The 18,431-nt window shown below is 50.0% G+C and overlaps 1 protein-coding gene across 4 annotated transcripts in view; it reads right to left on the bottom strand.

Moving 5' to 3' along the window:
* CLCN1 (chloride voltage-gated channel 1) overlaps window positions 1–15,055 on the bottom strand; it is a 37,703-nt gene extending 22,648 nt beyond the window's left edge. For all 4 annotated transcript variants that reach the window (XM_069588623.1, XM_069588625.1, XM_069588624.1 and 1 more), the window contains exons 1-7: window positions 14,857–15,055; window positions 11,510–11,630; window positions 10,987–11,118; window positions 10,290–10,418; window positions 9,926–10,059; window positions 8,177–8,254; window positions 6,933–7,011 (exon numbers count right to left, since the gene is read on the bottom strand). In XM_069588623.1, the coding sequence (XP_069444724.1) occupies window positions 6,933–7,011; window positions 8,177–8,254; window positions 9,926–10,059; window positions 10,290–10,418; window positions 10,987–11,118; window positions 11,510–11,630; window positions 14,857–15,036 (853 nt within the window). In that variant the 5' untranslated portion in view covers window positions 15,037–15,055. The remainder of the gene's footprint in view (window positions 1–6,932; window positions 7,012–8,176; window positions 8,255–9,925; window positions 10,060–10,289; window positions 10,419–10,986; window positions 11,119–11,509; window positions 11,631–14,856) is intronic.
* Window positions 15,056–18,431: the final 3,376 nt, after the last annotated feature.

Raw genomic sequence — 18,431 nt, 5'->3', positions numbered from 1 at the left:
CATATACCTGCCCATGCTAGCACTTTTTGCAGACCAGAGAGATGGTTCAACAAGACACAGAGAAGATGGGAAATGAGGGGGGTTTAACCCACAACACATGATGGTTGTGCCTGCTCTACCCCTTTGAAATCAGGGCTGGGTGGAATTCACGGTTGTCTGATATCCACAGGGATCTGAAAATTTTCTGCAGCAAAGTTACAAGGGGGAAAGCTTCCAGAGTGAGTGTTCATCAGAGCACGCAGTAGAGCTCAAGATTTACCCCATAACGCCACCACCCCTGCAATCTCTCCTCCCTTCTCCCATGCGTCATGTACCCTACAACTTTTAGGGAAGAAACAAGAAAAATAAAAAGGAAGGGACTTTGTAAGAGCTGACAGTACTCAGTATTCCAAGAGAGGATTCATTAATATTTTTTTATAAGTAAAATGTAAAAAACCTGACTTAAAAGTACCAGATCCAGGGGGGAGGAAACCAAGAAGCTCAAAGAAGTTACAAACCATTATGCTCAAGAAAGGAGGGTGAGGTAGAAGGCAAGCTAATTCAGAGTCCTAAGTTGCCCTGTTTCTGAGAGTAGATGCTGGAGCAGAAATGAGAAGGTAAATAAACAGAAAAATAGCAAGAGCTGGTGGAAACAAAGGAAGGAAGCTAACAAGGGCATAAAAGACTCAAGAGATGCAAAGAAAATAATCTTTACACATACCACGAATCGGAGAGAAGACTGTGATTAGATGCAAAGTGGAAACTGACAACAGAATTACCTAACATCTGGAGCCTCATCTTTATCAGAGCTGAAGAAGGAAGACAACAAATGCAGCCTATAACTGCATGAGTGGAAAGAGCTCTGGCCCCCAGGAAAGCTGTGAACTAGGACAGGTTCCTGTCCTTTGCTCTCTGTGGCTACTGGTCGGCCAAGACCCACCCCTGCCCCCTGCCACCAACCATGCCACCTGCTTCCCACTTCTGGCGGCCTCTCACATCCGAGCCATTTTCTTCCCCCTGTTCTAGATTCCGAAAGTCACGTCTCTTGATTTCTCAGGACTCCAGCCCTTTCTGCTGCAGGTGACAGTCAATGGCGATAGGAAGTCATTTATGCCACAGCGAGGGCGGCCTAATGGTTGCTCCTGTGTGGAACAGCTGCTGCACTTGGGCAGAGGATGCCTTGTGGTTTCCCTTCTCTGGGAACCAGTTCTGCCTCTCTGGGATCCCCAGTCCCCCTCTGCAGGTAAAAACAGTCCATCCCTTATCTTGTTTTCTGGGAATTTGGGGCATCAGAGCACGTGTCAGCACTTTCAGAGGTAGCTCTCTATTTATATCTCTGAGGTCCCCCTGGGACTGAAGGTTCTTTTGGATTCCCAGCACCTAACACCTATGTGCCTGGTACATCATCAGGCTTCAAAGCCTTGTCCTATGGATCAGAGGAGAGGAGAGAGGAGGGGAGGGGAAGGAGGGGAGATGGGGAACAGGGGAAGGAAGAAAAAGAGCAAGGGATCATAGATGGGTGGACTTTCAGAAAACGGGGACTCTGAGGGACAGCCCTTTGCCAACCACCCCTGGCCCGCTCCTGCTCCCCAAATCTCATCAGGTTCGGCAGGTGCTCTTTTGGCCTACAAGGAGGATTTGGGGAGTCGGGGGTGGGGGGCGACACACAGAACAAACTGCTCCTTTTCTTCACCAGTAACAAAGAGTCGGAGATGACTGAGCAACTGAACTGAACTGAACAAAACCAAAGTTGGCTCTGATTTGTCGAAATGTAAACTATCCAACTTACGAATATTTGACAACCAGCTTTTGAAATCCTAGGCTAGATTTCCCTTCCCGAGTTCTGGGACACGTTCTGTAACAGTCTGTCACTGTGTACTTCGGAACGAGAGAGAATTTTCATATTTGCCTGAGCCAAACAGAAAATGTGCCGCTGAAAGGAAACAAAGCATTAAAACACACAAACAGCACTTGGAAGCTCTGGGCTCCTAGGTTCCGGAACGTCGCTCTCTTTCCCACCCTGCAGGCTCCTCTCTGTCTCCTCCTCTGGCGCCAGGGGCCCTGGTCTCTGACTCTTGTGACTTGTAGATCCACTTTTTCAACGTCATCTATGCCAATGGCTTAACTACCATCCCCATGCTAACCGACGGGCTGACAAAGCCATGCTTTCAGCTCAGTTCCTGGACTCCAGACTCAGCAAGCCAGCTGCCTATTTGACGTCACTTGGAGATGTCGCAGGAACTTCAAACTCAATGTATTCAAAGCGAAATGTATCAACTCTCTTAGACCTGTTTCACTTCCTATATTCCCTATCTTGCTTGCAACACCACGATCCACGATCCACCGCGTGTTCCTCCTTATAAAACTGAAAGTTAGCCTAGATTCCTCCTTTCTTATCTTTCATAACCTCGCAAAATCAGTCACCAGGTGCCATTCATTTCCTTTTCTATCACCCTTATATATCATCCTGTTCTCTGTCTCCTCTGCCTCTGCCCAGTTCAGTCTCTCACCATCTAGCATCATCAGGACTAGGACAATAGTCTTCTTGTTAATCCTGGATAAATCCTGTTAATCCACAGGCCAGTTCTGTCTGGCCAAAGCTGGCCATGTCACTATCTTGTTTGAAACTCTTCCCCGACTCCCCTTCACCCATGACAGCATTTCCCAAAGTCGGGTCCATGAGATACTACGAGTTCCCTAAAGAGGGTCCTTGCAAAAAGGATTCTGCGGGACATACTGAGCCACACGTGGGATATTCACAGGGCATGTCAGTGTATTGAACTCTTCCTGTTTAATAAAACTATCTGTTCAACACAGTATTTTCCAACCTATCTGATCTTGGAACACTGTTTACATGTTATGTCTACTAACACCAGGAACTGTGTTCTGTACAACACATTCAGGCAAACTCTAGCCTAGAGAATGAAACTGACATTCTTGAGCATTTCCTACGATGACCTTCATGAATCACCCCCCAGGTACCTGTCCAGACTCATTTCCTGTCATTTCTTCCCCTGTGTCCTCTAGCAATGCTCATGTATTGACATTCTATTCTTATATGTCTTGACTATGCAATGCTGTTTCTTCTCTCCAGAATATTCTTTGCACTTTGCCCAGGCTGCCACTGGGATGCTCCTCTGAGTGGGCTGTGATGGTCTGCTGGCCTTCCTGTCTACCCTTTCTGCTGTGGGTACCTGCAAGCATAGTAACCAGCACGGCACCCAGAGGTGCTATCTCTGCTCACAGCAGAGTGCATATATGGAGTCGTCTTAGCCAAATGTTGCAGTAGATTTCATCAGTGTAAGGCATTAAGAGCTGACTACAGAGTGAATAAATTACTCTAATACTATTTTTTTTGTTGTTTAGAATTAATCCGTATTTGTAAAATATAGCTATCAAATAAGGTTATCTGCAAGTTCATTTAATATTTGCCACTTACTACAAACATCCTAAAAACAAAACATTTTAACTTTTCAATGCTTAACATTTTCTTATGTCAACTTAAGTCAAGAGCCATGTTTTATCTGTAACTTAACTATTTGCCTCTCCCAGTGTCTAGACAGGATCATGAAGGATCTTCCTCATTCATCCCAGAAGCTCTAGTTTTATGCAAAAAAAAAAAAAAAAAATTCATATTCTCTTCACTTTAAAAGAATCTGGATTAAAAGCAAAACAACAAAAAATGCTACCCTTCTAAAAGTGTTCTTCAGACCTTCTGGATTTGTAAGGCAAAAGACTCAATAAAGGCAAGAGGGGGTACAAATGCAAGTGTGAATACGTGAACTTGTGCAGAAATCCCAACAGGCGAGCCTTCCCTGCTGGGGACATTGACTTTAATGCCAAGAGCTGACCACAGTAGTGCAAGCAGGATGCCAGCTACGTCGTTGGCCAACCTATCTCCCTTAGGCCGTGGGCGTTGCTTTAGCATCAGTTCAAGTGAGCGTGGTACATTTTCATTAACTGTTAATGTTTATCCATGTATCGTTCCTGAGCCAAGTCATCTTGGTTTCTTGAAGACTCTTCTATGAAAGGACTGATTACATTTTCATAATTGAAAGATCCCTCTAACAGCTGGTGCATTTATGAAGCAGATGCCTTTCCTGCAATTCTTCTTCTCCAGTTGTTAACATGGTATCTTTTTTTATCACCAATGAATCCAACCAGTGATCTATATAATCCTTGCTCTGTTAATCTGGTTACAACTGTTACCAATGAGTAAATAAACAGATACAGCAGCTGTCTCTGACCATGCACACTTGTTAGTCATCCAGGACAAGGAACAGTCTGAAAAGTTGGTCTTTGTCTAACATTAGAAGAAAGAGCTAAACTCAACTTTACATTGTGGTCAAGGAAAAATGGGACTTTAATTCTCATCTGTAGTCCTCATCTAAAGCTGACCATTGGCACTTCCTTGGTGTTCAGTGGTTCAGACTCTGCACTGCCAATGCAGGTGGCGTGGTTCAATCCCTGGTCTGAGAACTAAGATCCCGCGTACTGTGCAGCATGCCCAAAATAAAAATAAAGCTGACTATTCATCTAAATGTCTTTCCAGGTGGTACTAGGGGTAAAGAAACTGCCTGCCAATGCAAGAAATGCAGGAGACACAGGTTCCATCCTTGGGTCAGGAAGATCCTGTGGAGAAGGAAATGGCAACCCATTCCAGTATTCTTGCTGGAAAATCCTAAGAAAGACAATGCCAAAGAAGGCTCAAACTCCCAAGAAAAGCAATGCCAAAGAATGCTCAAACCCCCAAGAAAGGCAATGCCAAAGAAGGCTCAAATTCCCAAGAAAGGCAATGCCAAAGAAGGCTCAAACCCCCAAGAAAGGCAATGCCAAAGAATGCTCAAACTACCATACAATTGCACTCATCTCACATGCTAGCAAAGTGATGCTCAAAATTCTCCAAGCCAGGCTTCAACAGTACGTGAACTTTCACATGTTCAAGCTGGATTTAGGAAAGGCAGAGGATCCAGAGATCAAATTGCCAACATCCATTCGATCATAGAAAAAGCAAGAGAGTTCCAGAAAAACATTTACTTCTGCTTTATTGACTACGCCAAAGCCTTTGACTGTGTGGATCACAACAAACTGTGGAAAATTCTTCAAGAGATGGGGATACCAGACCACCTGACCTGCCTCCTGAGAAATCTGTATGCAGGTCAAGAGGCAACTTAGAACTGGACATGGAACAACAGACTGGTTCCAAATCAGGAAAGGAGTATGTCAACTCAAGGCTGTATATTGTCACCCTGCTTATTTAACTTATATGCAGAGTTCATCATGAGAAATGCTGGACTGGATGAAGCACAAGCTGGAATCAAGATTGCTGGGAGAAATATCAATAACCTCAGATAGTCAGATAACATCACCCTTATGGCAGAAAGCGAAGAAGAACTAAAGAATCTCTTGATGAAACTGAAAGAGAAGAGTGAAAAAGTTGGCTTAAAACTCAACATTCAGAAAACTAAGATCATGGCATCTGGTCCCATTACTTCATGGCAAATAGATGGGAAACAGTGGCTGACTTTATTTTGGGGGGCTCCAAAATCACTGCAGATGGTGACTGCAGCCATGAAATGAAAAGACACTTGCTCCTTAGAAGAAAAGCTATGACCAACTTAAACAGCATATTAAAAAGCAGAGACATTACTTTGCCAGCAAACGTCCATCTAGTCAAAGCTATAGTTTTTCCAGTAGTCATGTATGAATGTGAGAGTTGAACTATAAAGAAAGCTGAGTGCCGAAAATTTGATGCTTTTGAACTGATGTGTTGGACAAGACTCTTGAGAGTCCCTTGGACAGCAAGGAGATCCAACCAGTCTATCCTAAAGGAAATCAGTCCTAAATATTCATTGGAAGGACTGATGCTGAAGCTGAAATTCCAGTACTTTGGCCACCTGATGCAAAGCACTGACTCATTTGAAAAGACCCTGATGCTGGTAAAGATTGAAAGTGAGAGAAGGAGATGACAGAGGATGAAATGGTTGGATGGCATCACCAACTCTATGGACATGAGTTTGAGTAAGCTTCAGGAATTGGTGATGGATAGGGAGGCCTGGAGTACTGCTGTCCATGGGGTCACAAAGAGTCGGACACAACTGTGCGACTGAACTGAACTGAAACTTCCATGCCCTTAACAACATACAAGAAAGGTAAGTCTTCTTTTGGAGAAGAAAATACATACAAATGTCAACTATATAGAGATGCCAATTACACTTCAATTTAAAAAATGACAACAAAAAAATGAATGATTAAAGAGAAAAAAGTTAAAAAAAATGTACACACAAGTCCCCTGTTAGAGGATGTAATAAGTGAAGGGCAAAAATATCCAACAATACAAAAGTCTGTCTAGCTTCCCGGGTGGCACAGTGGTAAAGAATCCGCCTGCCCGTGCTGAAGACACAAGAGACGTGGGTGGATTCAGTCCCTGGGTCCAGAAGAGCTCCTGGAGGAGGAAATGGCAATGGAAACCCACACCAGTCTTCCTGCCTGGGACGTGGGTGGATTCAGTCCCTGGGTCCAGAAGAGCTCCTGGAGGAGGAAATGGCAATGGAAACCCACACCAGTCTTCCTGCCTGGGAAATCCCATGGACAGAGGAGCCTGGAAGGATACAGTCCATGGGGTTGCAAAGAGTCGGACACAAGTGAGCACTCAGAAACACAATATAAGTAGGGGTCCCAGAGAGGCCACCTTGGTTTTCCTTCCTGGTTCTCCCACTTACTAACAGCAAGTCACTTACTCTCTCTCTTTAATATCAGCCTCATACAGCTCTGGGCAGGAAGGGATGTAAAGTCTTTAGAATACCGCCTGCACATAGTAAATGCTCACTAAAAGCTATCTGGCTTTACCCTTCTTTAAACTGGTAATACCCAGACTTGGGGATGCTGGCAGTAACCATTTTGGGAGCAAGAACAGGCAAGTGCATTGATGCAGGAGGGGATACATCACTTGCCTCCAAGAGGTGTCCCAAAACAGCAGCCGACTCCCACGGCACAGCCCACCGTCAGCATGTCAGTGTAATAGTATGGCTGCTACTAGGGGACAGACAGAGGGGGAGAGACAGACAGGGGGAGAGATAGACAGAGGGGGACAGGCAGACAGAGGGGGACAGGCAGACAGAGGGGGAGAGACAGACAGAGGGGGACAGGCAGACAGAGAGGGAGAGACAGACAGAGGGGGAGACAGACAGAGCGAGAGACAGACAGAGGGTGAGAGGCAGAGGGCGAGAGGCAGGGAGGGGGAAGGCGGGCAGGAGAGGAAGGACAACAGGCAAAGAGGGGGGACAGAGAAGGAGAGACTTGAGTCACACGGAATCCATCACAGGGGCCCCATCTCCCCAGTGCCATCCCAGGCCAAGAGAAACTGTTAGTTTGGCAAACAGGAATTGATCTCATAGCGCAAAGCCAGACATAGAAAATGAACCAGTTAGGTAAATTTACAGAAGGCAGGTAAGCCTAAATGGTCACCAGAGAAGGGGGCTGGGGACAATCGGGGCCAGAAGTATTAACAGGAAAGGGCTTTGGCAAATGGCAAGAAAGAGCCAGCAGCTTCTAAAAGAACACACAGCTCTCTGGTTTAAGAAAGTGAGTGATTCGGGATGTGATTCAGGGTCACTCCCTGAAAGGCCCACCCCCATCCCTCTTCCGAGAGCAGCCCCCCACCCCCACCCCACCCCAAAGCTTATGGGAGCAGCCCCTCCACAACCCCTCAGGCCAAATGGGATAGGGAGGAAGTGAAACTTGCCTCCGACAGGGGCTGCGAAGCAGCAGCCCACGCCCACAGCGCAGGCCGACACCAGTAGGTCAAGCTGCCCAGGCACGGTCTGCAACAGAGGAGCGCGGGGACGAGGCGGTAGAGGGCTAGGGCGCGGCTGGAGCACACGAGACGCGGGGTGGAGGACCAGGAACGACAAAGGGACGGGGCGGCCCCCGAGGGAATCGTGGAGGGTAACTGACACTGGGGCTGGCGGAGGAACGGACCATGTGCGACCTCCCCCAACCCCGAGGCAGGGCCCGGATCCTGGAGAGAGGGCGTCAAGGGATCAGCAAGGGCTTAAACAGCGGCATCGTCTGGCTCGAAGAGGCGGGCCGGGGGCACGTGGATGCAGGCTGCGGGAGCGGGGGTTAGCGCAGTGCCCGGCTCAGCATCGCGGCCAAGGCAGCCCAGCCCCACCTCCTTTGCCCTTCTCAGCCTTACCTCATACACCCCACAGAACACCGACATGAATTTGCTGAGGATGGCTGCACAGATGCTGGCAATGTGAACAAAAGGGCCCTGGGAGAGAGGAGGGGGACGAGGGGTCAGGGGCAGGGGTCGGGTGGGGGGGGCCTGGTGGCATTCTTGGACAGACATCCGTTGTTGCGGACACTGTACCAGGGGCTAGAAATATAGCCAAGATAGAAGTTATGCCTTTGCAGAGGTTCAACCCAGGGAGGAAGGGAGGTGATGCCTAGCACATTATCATTTCAGAAAATTCTAGAGGCTGTGAAGAAACTGACTAGTCAAAACTATGGTTTTTCCAGTAGTCATGTATGGATGTGACAGTTGGGCATAAAGAAGGCTGAGTGCTGAAGAACTGGTGCTGGAGAAGACTCTTGAGAGCCCGCTGCACTGCAAGGAGATCCAACCAGTCCATCCTAAAGGAAATCAATCCTGAATATTCACTGGAAGGACTGAGGCTGAATCTGAAGCTCCAATAGGTTGGCCATCTGATGTGAAGAACTGACTCATTGGAAAAGACCCTGATGCTGGGAAAGATTGAAGGCAGGAGGAGAAGGGGACGACAGAGGATGAGATGGTTGGATGGCATCACCGACTCAATGGACATGAGTTTGAGCAAACTCTGGGAGATAGGGAAGGATAGGAAAGCCTGGCGTGCTGCAGTCCATGGGGTCGCAAAGAGTCAGACACGACTGAGTGGCTGAACACCAGAAGAGAGAGAGGAAACACAAGGGTGGGGTAGGGAAGGTCACAGCTGAGTAGGGCCTTGATGGACATGAAGGCAGAAGCCATGGGGTTCTCAGTAGAAGAATGTTTCAGGCTGAGGGCACAGCAAGTACAAGAACCTGGAGGGGGGCAGGCTTGGTAGCTGAGCGGCAGAAACTGCCTTGTCATTCCAGCACCAGGAAGGAGGAGTAGCCTCGGGGACAGAGAGGAGCCTAATCACCACAGGCTCCGGGAAATAAGTTTGGACTTCATTTTGAAATGGAATAGAGGGACTTCTCAGGGTGGTCCAGTGGTTAAAACCCTGCACTTCCACCACAGGGGGTGTAGGATCAATCCCTGGTTGGGCAACTAAGATCCCATATGTTGAATGGCCAAAAGAAAAAAAAAAAAAAAAAGAAGTGAAAAGTTCTTTGAAGTTCCTAGCAGCAGCAGCAGCAACCAGAGGGCAGTTATTTCTGATACCATTTCTAAAAGATAAATCTGGTTGCAGCAAGGCAAGAAGTTACATGTAACTTCTTACAAGGTGACAAGTAACCTCGAAAAAAAGCACAGCCTGTTTTAGGTCTCAGTTTTCACAGGGTTTGTCTGGATTGTCTCTAAGGCAGTGATTCTCAGCTGGGAGACATTCTGCCCCCAGGGGACATCTGGCGATGTCTGGAGACTTTTGGATTGTCAAAATGCCGGGCGGCGGAGCTGCTGCTGGCTTGTAGGAGGGACAGGCTGGGGAGGTTGCTAATCCTACAAACGCACAGGACGGCCCCCTAGAACCAAGAATTACTCAGCGCCAGATGCCAGTAGTGATTGCCCCAAAGGTGACTCTGCTCTAAGCTACTCCCAGCTCTGATGTTTTTTGTCATTGTGTCCCAGGGTGAGGATCTTCCCTGTTACCCTAGGAATCGCGATGGTCCCAACCTCCCCACCCCCACCAGCTCCCTCTAGACTCTGTGGCGCCCTCTGCTGGAGGGCCTGCCCCGCTCACCCCGCAGAAACTGGTCTTACCTCTTTCCCTACAGGAATGCCACTGCCCAGCCCGGCGGTGAGGGCCACTACCTTGGCCACGAAGGCCTTGAGGGTGAGATACTCCTTCAGGACCACCCCGCGAAGAATTGTCTTCATTTCAGGAATTCCAGAGCCTAAAAGCGTGTTGTTGTTTTAAGCGATTACGTGCAAGCTTAAGCAGGAGGTTAAAGGTAGATGGACATCCAGAGAGTGGACATGGGACGGAGCGAGAGGTTTTGTGGTGGCGGGGCAGGGGCGGGGGTCGGTGAGCGGGGAGAGCGGGACAGTGGCAAAGCCGAGAACAGGCTTGGGAGCGAGGGGAGGAGATGCTGTGGGTTAGCGGTGGGATCTGGGAAATTCTCACCGACAGCCTGGGGAGAGATGAGCTGGCAGAAGAGGGCGCTGAAGAGGATGAGGGTTAGGGGGAAGCCGACCCAGACCAGGAATTGCAGAGGCAGGCTGGGCTGCATCTGGTAGTAGGACCACTTGTAGGCTGCGGAGACAGGCGTCCGGGCTCAGTCTTACGAGGATGTCGGTGCCGCCCCGATGCCCGCAGCGAGGAGAGCCGTGCTAAGAGCATGCTTGAGTGGCCACTGTCCCCGCTGGACCTCAGAAGTGGCTCTATTCTCATTTGACTCGTGGGGGGATCTGAGCCGGGGGACGTGACATGACTCATTCGAGTTCCCACCACCTGTGGGAGGTCGAGTGGACGGCAGTGCAGTAAACCACAGTGAGGGCACCTCCTTAGAGGCTGTGGGCACCCAGCCACTTGTTACCCTGGCACGAGGGGCTCCTGGGACTCCACATGTTTCCAGTTGCCTGAACTGCAAAGCCCTCGGAAAAAGTAGCACAAGCTGGTCACCCTACGAGAGTGGCGCCCACAGCCTGGCTGATAGAAAGGGACAGGGAAAGTGGGCCTGAGTCTGGTGTCCCTGGACTAGAGTCACACCTGTTCTTCTCTGAGCACCATCCCGAAGCTCCCCCAGCTTACCCTAGGTGGAAACTCTAGAACAACCACAGTGTGGGGAGGGCTGGGGGGCAAAGGGCCATGTTACACCTACCCTGAAGTGTTTTGGCACTGACATAATCCATGCACCAGCTAACCAGAGCCATCAGGAGCCCCAGAAGCACCAGAAAGATCCAGTCTTCCCCTAACTTTCTTCTCACCACGAGTCCCAGGCGGTGCATACAATCTAGGGAAAGAAAGGACAGAGGAGCAGGTAACCAGTCGCTGCTCTGGGTGTGCGGCTTAGGGCTGGGAGCTGAGGGCCTCTAGGAGTCCGGTCTGTATGTCTCATTCCCTGAGTTCCTCCTCACCTCTCTGCCCTTCAGAAGGCACCAGAGTCCAATTCCCCTCTGGCTACTTGATTCCCTTCTAAACTCTGCTTTCTTGGGGCTGTGTGGGAGGGATGGTGGGAAGGTAGTGTGAGAAGGACACGGGAGCCGTGTCTTTTCCTTGGAGGAGGGCTTTGGTGTGCAGATGGGGACCGTGAGTCAGAAATACGCAATGAGTCTTCAGAGTTACTACCCTAATCCCTGTACCTCTTTCCTCTCCAGACACCTCCATTTCCCCATCCCCGTCACCTTGACATTTAGAATAGTGGTCCTCGTCCTTGCTGTCCACGGAAGCGCTGGAGCCCATTGTCTTGGGCATCTCGTTGTCCTGCTCCTTGCCTGAGAACTGCCCTTTGTGGTGGCCGTAAATCTGGATAAAGGGAGATGGGAAAGGTCTGTGTCGTTGAAGAGTCAAAAGAAATGGAAGTATATAGAAGGAAATGGCAACCCACTCCAGTACTCTTGCCTGGAAAATCCCATGGACGGAGGAGCCTGGTAGGCTACAGTCCATGGGGTCGCAAAGAGTTGGACACGACTGAGTGACTTCACTTCACTTCATATAGACCCACAGATAAACAAACAGCTTTTAAAAATCCTGGGTGTTTGGTGCCCTGTGACAACCTAGAGGGGTGGGATGGGGTGGGAAGTGGAAGGGAGGTTCAAGACAGAGGGGACATATGTACACCTATGGCTGATTCATGTTGACGTACGGTAGAAGCTAGCACAACATTGCAATCAAAAATAAATAGATTTTTAAAAAATCCTGGGTGTTGACGGCCTCGTGCAGGGTCACTTGGGTCATCAATGCCCTCCACTCCCCACCATCCATCCACACAGTTCCCACTCCTCGCCCTTGTCCATCCATCCACACCCCTGCCCAGCTGTACTCATCTCTCTCAACAGCAGCCTTCAGCAAGGGAACCAGTTCCTACTCTGAAGCAGGGATACGAGAACTGTGCTAAGACTGGACACCTGTGTCAATGACATGTTTTGGGTATCACTGCTTCCTGCTTCTTGGTCCCTCTGTCGCTTCCCTGGACCCCCCTCACACTGACATGGACAGGGTGAGGACAGGCTAGCAGGTGACTCCTGGTGACTCTTGGCCTTGGTGTGTCTAGCTTTAATGAGGCTCCTCGGACGCCCTGCCCGGCTTAGAGAAGACCCATCCACGTCCCCTCCCCGTGCTTGTAGGCACAAACTGGACGCCGCCCCCAAAAGTAGAGTGTGTGTGTTTGGGGTGTTGTATGTGTGCAAGGTATACTAACTCCTTTTAGCCTGCCCCACCTCCACTACAGTAACTCTGTCCTCTGGGGCCAGGGTCAGACCAGGCCACGTTGCTGGTTCTCGGAGAGCCTGAGTGGAAGAGATCTGATTTCACAATACGAGCAGTCGAGTTTATGCCTGAATCCTGAGCAGGAGGCACTAATACCCTGCTCCGGGATGAGGTTAGTGACCGAAGGGAGCCGTGTTTTCCTCCATGCCCTCCCCAGACCCGAGAGTAGACATTTCCCATGGGGGCCAGCACGTGGAATACCTCAACCCACCTTAGATCCCAGGCTGGAGGAGATGAGAAGCGGGGGCTACATACCAAACCTGGGCTGGGAAACACTGAAAGAGTCCGATCTTGGGACTTCCCTGGTGGTCCAGTGGTGAAGAAGCCACCTTGCAATGCAGGGGACTTGGGTTCAACCCCTGGTCAGGGAACCAAGGTCCCACACTCTAAGCCACAACTACGGAGCCTGAAGGCACTCTGGAGCCCAAGCCACAACTAGAGACTCCACGTGCCACAACGAAAGATCCTGTGTGCCACAGCTAAGACCGAATGAAGTCAAATAAATAAATACATTTATAAAATAAAAATGAAAGAGCCAAATCTGTGCTGGCTGGACTAGGACTCACCATCTGAGCAGGGCTGGGAGGTGAAAAAGAGGTCAAGCCTGAAACAGGCGTTTTGTCCCGATTCCTGAGTGTAGGGCCGGGGATGGGAGGATGGATGCAAAGATGCCGACAATTGATAATTAATCATTGGGCAAGGGGTACTTGGGGATTCAATACACCATTCTTTCTATTTTTGTAGAAGTGTGAAATTTCCATAATAAGATTTAAGCAGAGAAGAACAAAGGTCCAAGCTCCCCTTCATTGCACCTGCCCAACCTGATTTCCCACATCCCTTCGGCTTCCCGCTAGTGTGCTCACTTTGCTCGCCATCACTGGAAGGCAACGCAGCTGCACCTTTACTAAGCTGACATCCCACTCAGACCGCATACCCGGCGACAGAGAGCCCAGGACCCCGAGTGGGGGCTCTTCCTGTCCAACCCCGCACTGCGTTCCAAGCTACCTTCTCCAGGAAGCCTGCTCTGACTCACCCCTGGAGCCTCCCCTGACTTCTGTGCCCTTGCCCCCCAGCTGATTCTCCAGGAACTGCCCCACCCACCATCCTCAGGACGGGTCAGGACTGAGACCTGGATTCTCTGGACCCCAGCATGGAGATCCCCAGCCTAGCCCTCAGCTTCCCTGCCCTGCCTAGACCCCAAAGGAAACACAGTTCCACCCCCTCATCAGCTAAAACATTTTTAAATCCTGATTTCCTGGTCCCCTCCACCCCCGCCCCCGACAGGTTCCATCCTGTCCCTCTACAGGCACGTTCACTTGCTGAATTAAACCTGGGCATTTATCTGCAACAAGCTCCCAATCTGTCCTTCGGGGATGCCCTCACCATCACTGCCCTTTCCTCAGTGTCTACACCTGAAGGATATTTACCCTGGACTCATTGGAAAAGACCCTGATGCTGGGAAAGACTGAAGGCAGCAGGAGAAGAGAGCAACAGAGGATGAGATGGTTGGATGGCATCATCGACTCAATGAACGAGTCTGAGCAAACTCCAGGAGGCAGCGAAGGACCGGGAAGCCTGGCGTGCTGCCGTCCATGGGGTCACACAGAGTCAGACACGACTGAGCGACTGAACAACAACAAACCCCTAGTTAGTTCACCAGCAACCCCCTCGCCCACCTCACTGAGATCAGAGCTCTGTATCTCTCCAGGTGCTACCACCACATGGGGCCTCACTTGATGAATCCTCCTACCTGCAAGTTTGATTACATTTCTTCTGCTCATTTGACACTGGTCTGTCTTGGGTCACTGACCATGCTCTTCTGTCCATCTTCTCCCCTTATCCCCACCTCTCTGCCTTCTGCAGAAGTGTGGGTGTGTGTGTTCTGCTGAGGGTGGGAAGGGAGAATCTGGTGGTGCCTGTGTGCAGGGTGAGGGGCACACAGAGGTGTGGGCTCCTCTGCCAGTCCCCTAGTGTAGCTTATGTAAGCACGGGCTTGGCACCCATGTGTGGCTCTGCCTTCTCCCCCCGACATTTGGGGGATTCAGTTAGTAAACTTGTGTTCAGGTACATGTGTATCTCTATAGAAGGTGCCCACTGGGCTGAATCCAGACCTTTAAAGAATGTTCATATTTGGAACACATGACCATGTACTTTAAGTTAGAAAGATCACACTGCCCCCTTTAGCCACCTGCCTCTCCATTTCCCCCGATCCGTGGCTCCTCTGGCTCCTGGACCCCACCGCCCCCTCCTCTGAGGACTTTACCTGTGTTGGGTGGGCGCTGGCATGGGGGCCTGCATCCCTCCGGAGCCTGCGCTGCAGACCCCCGTCCTCAGAGGGCAGTCCGTAGCTGGTGCAGTGCTCAAAGGGCATGTACTGGTACTGGGGGGCGCTGCCCCACCAGCTGGGCTCGCCCCCACGCGGCTGGGCCCCCGACGGCTCCATGCCCCTGCCCCTGGCCAGGCCTCGGCCTGCCGGCCCCCACCCTTCCCCGAGAACAGCTCCTTAAGCCTCTCCTCCTGCCTGTCCCCAAGGCGTCTGGGGCAGCATGCCCACCCCCGGCTATTTATAGCCATCTCTCCGTCACATGACCCCCCCGCCCCACTGCCACATCTGATCTGCTTGGGGTCGAAACAGGTGTGAGAGCCGTGTGGGGGAGGGGTGGGGACAAGAACCTGGGGGGCAGCCCCACAGGGAATTCCCCCAGCAGGACAAGCACTGGCCCACTCCTGCGTCACGAAGAGGATTCCAGCCCCGTGTCACTGGTCTGGCTATAAATACTGTCCAGATCAGGGTGGAAGACTGCTTTGAGGCTTTTGGACCTGCATGCTCCCCGAGTCTGCACACTCTAAGCAGCCCATCTCTTTCCTTCTGTCAGTCCATCCTTCCGTGGGGAGGTAGCAGTTGGGAGCTGGGTGGAGTGATTCTAGGGTCCAGAAACACTGGGGAGTGGCTCACCTGGGCGAGTAAGCCGCGCCTCTCTGCCGTCTTCCCCTGTGGGCTCGTCTCCAGCTCTGGGTGCCCCCCAGGTTTAGCCCTCATCTGTCGGACCAGCTCTCCCAACCCAATCAATGTTCAGCTTTCTCCTCCAGCTCTGCCTTTTGTCTGCCAGAGGCCACTAGCGATGCTTTGGAGTCATACCCTTGACCCCACCTTTACCACCACTGGGCGTGGGGCGCAGGGGCAATAGCCTTGGGTTCTGGCATTTCTCCTACTTCCCGGACTGATCCATGACAGCCACACAGCAGCCTGGATGTTCAGGGAAGGACTGAGCTTCCATTTAGCGCACAGAGCACCCCTGGGAGGGCTGTCAGGGGAGGTGAGATAACAGGGGGGGAAGTGGAAGTGGGGTGAGGGAAAGAGGGAGCCCACGGAGAGACGGGAGTGGGCGTTTCTCACGATGAGCCTGACAGACATAAGAGATGACAGGGAAGTACCCTGCTATTCTTCCCTTTTCAGGTCAATAAATAATTTTTGGCCAAGGCCAAACTACTCTATATGGCATTATGCTTTTTTTTAGACCAATTTTCCTAGTACGGTCCTTCCCTTGTGAACTATTCACTATTGAAGGAAAGCTATAAACATGAGCCAGTGTGTGGTTTGGGATCCATCACCAAGCAAGGTCTGTCCCAGGGACTGCAGGGTAGGGACACTGAACGTCTGGTCTACAATTGAAATTTGTTCCAGGCTAAATAGGACTGTCCAAAGCAGGTAGAAAGATGAATACCATTAAGAGCACCTTTCCTAACATAAATCTGAAGACCTGTAATGTACCCACAAAGATGACAAATGTGTGATTTGAGGCCCTGGATGTTCTGTAACGTCTCCCTTCTCCCCAGGCAGAAAATAAGAGAGATCTAATGGGTTGGTGTGAGATGAAAGAAACACTTTAAGCTTTTTTTTTTTTTTTAATATCTGTCTATTTATTTATTTGGCAGTGTCGAGTGTCGGTTGCAGCATGTGGGATCTTCACGGCGACACGCAGGATCTTCTGTTGTGGCACACAGCCTCTCCAGCTGTGATACACATTCTCCAGTTGTGGTGAATGGGCTCGACTGCCCTGTGGCATGTGGAATCTTAGTTCCCTGACCAGGGACCGAACCCACATCCCCAGCATTGCAAGGTGATTCTTAATCACTGGACCGTTAGGACAGTCCCAAAAGAAAAACTTTAATAAGGAAAATAGACCGCCGAGAGGAAAGAAAATAGATTGCCAAAGCGAAATTATTTTCTTGCGGGGAGGGGGGCTTCAGAAACAGAAAAGATTTCCACCCCTTTGTGGAGGTGGCTCCCCTGAAAGTAGTCAGTTTTTGCAGGAACTTGATAATTCCAAGAAACAAGTATCTAACACAACTGTTTATTTCTCCAGTGTTCCTGAGAAAATCAGGTCCTGGTTGTGGATCCCAAAATTTGAAGGCAAGATCATGGGCATTAAGAAAACCCTCCCAATCCACCAAGCCACCTGGAAGCACCAGCTGTAATTCTAAAAACCAGACTCTGAAATCAGGAGGGTCAAGGAGCTCTCCAGCTGCTGGCTCTGAAGGGTAAGCATTCAAGAGTAAGGATCTTGAGTCTTAGCTCAAAGATTAAAATCTCCTGGGTTATCATTCTGCAAGAGAACAAGAAAATAAAATATAAACTGTGCCCATCCCACCCCCAACACCCCATGGGTTCAGTGCTTTTATTCGGAAGGACAGTGATGGGTTTCCGGCGAGTCCTTTGAAAAGCTCCTAAATTTGGAAACAAATTCACAACCATGCATTTACCTATGATATGTATACTGAATAAGATACGTATTCTTTGGGGTTTTAATAGATTTTCTTGAGGTCCAAGCACCTATAGGCTTATGGAATTGCTATTTGAAGGAAGGTTGCTGAAATGACCGTCCAGGACACAGGTGCTTGGGAGTGTGTTGGGGTATAGAAGGTTGTGAACGACCCAGCTCCTTGGGATCCCCATATCAATTTAAGCAGGAACTTTCTCCCTGGGTGACACCCTTGTTGTCAGATTCCCACCTCTTGAAGTCTGGGCTTTCCAACTGTTGGACAATACACCATATTATTCTTAAGGGGCTTTAGTCATGACTTGCCATTCCACATCAAGCCTAGCATGAGACCCATGACCACCAACTTGCTGAAATTTCCCCCAGGCAACTGTAACTTCCTCTGAACACCCCTCTTTGTAGGCAGTCATTTCTCGCTGGTAGCCATTTCTCCTCTGTGCTTACTGAACCTTGCCTCCCAGATCTTTCAAAAAGGCCTGGTCCCTTCCCTCCCCGGCATACGCCGCCTTCCTAACAATGGACAGGGCTCTTTCTCCCTCTTCTGGATTTTTGAACACGGTACACTTTTCCCCCTGTTCTCTGCCCAACAAGGGCTAAGATGGAGTAGTCTTTCTTTTGGTCTCAGGCTCCTTCTCATAACTCAATGGGGAAAATCTATAGCCCCAAAAAGTAAGGAGGGAGGAAAAAAAAAAACAACCTTTTGCTAGGAAAAAATGTCACAGAAGCAAAATTGTTGAACTCAAGCTGACAGATTGTTACCCACTCTGGCCTCTGTTTCCTTAGAAAGGCAGTTAACTTGACGGTTATGGAGAGAAAAGAATGGACGTAAAAGTCAGTGTTTGCCCCAAAGTGAGCGCTGAATGTTAACTTGTGTCGTTAAACTGAAGTTCACGCAGAGATGGTAACAGCATCTGTAATGCGTTAACCCCAAGTGATCCACCACACATCCTCCCGCTTCCTCCTCACAGGGTAGCATCCTTCCTTAAGGCAGCAATGATTTACCGGTGTTTAAGTAAGGGCGAAGTTAGGTACCTTAGCCAACATCTCTGATACCTTA

The sequence above is a fragment of the Ovis canadensis genome, chromosome 4 (genome assembly GCF_042477335.2).
Source record: "Ovis canadensis isolate MfBH-ARS-UI-01 breed Bighorn chromosome 4, ARS-UI_OviCan_v2, whole genome shotgun sequence".
In the NCBI taxonomy this organism is placed as follows: domain Eukaryota; kingdom Metazoa; phylum Chordata; class Mammalia; order Artiodactyla; family Bovidae; genus Ovis; species Ovis canadensis.
Note: the sequence above shows the minus strand (reverse complement) of the source record. Positions and strands in the feature narration are given on the sequence as shown.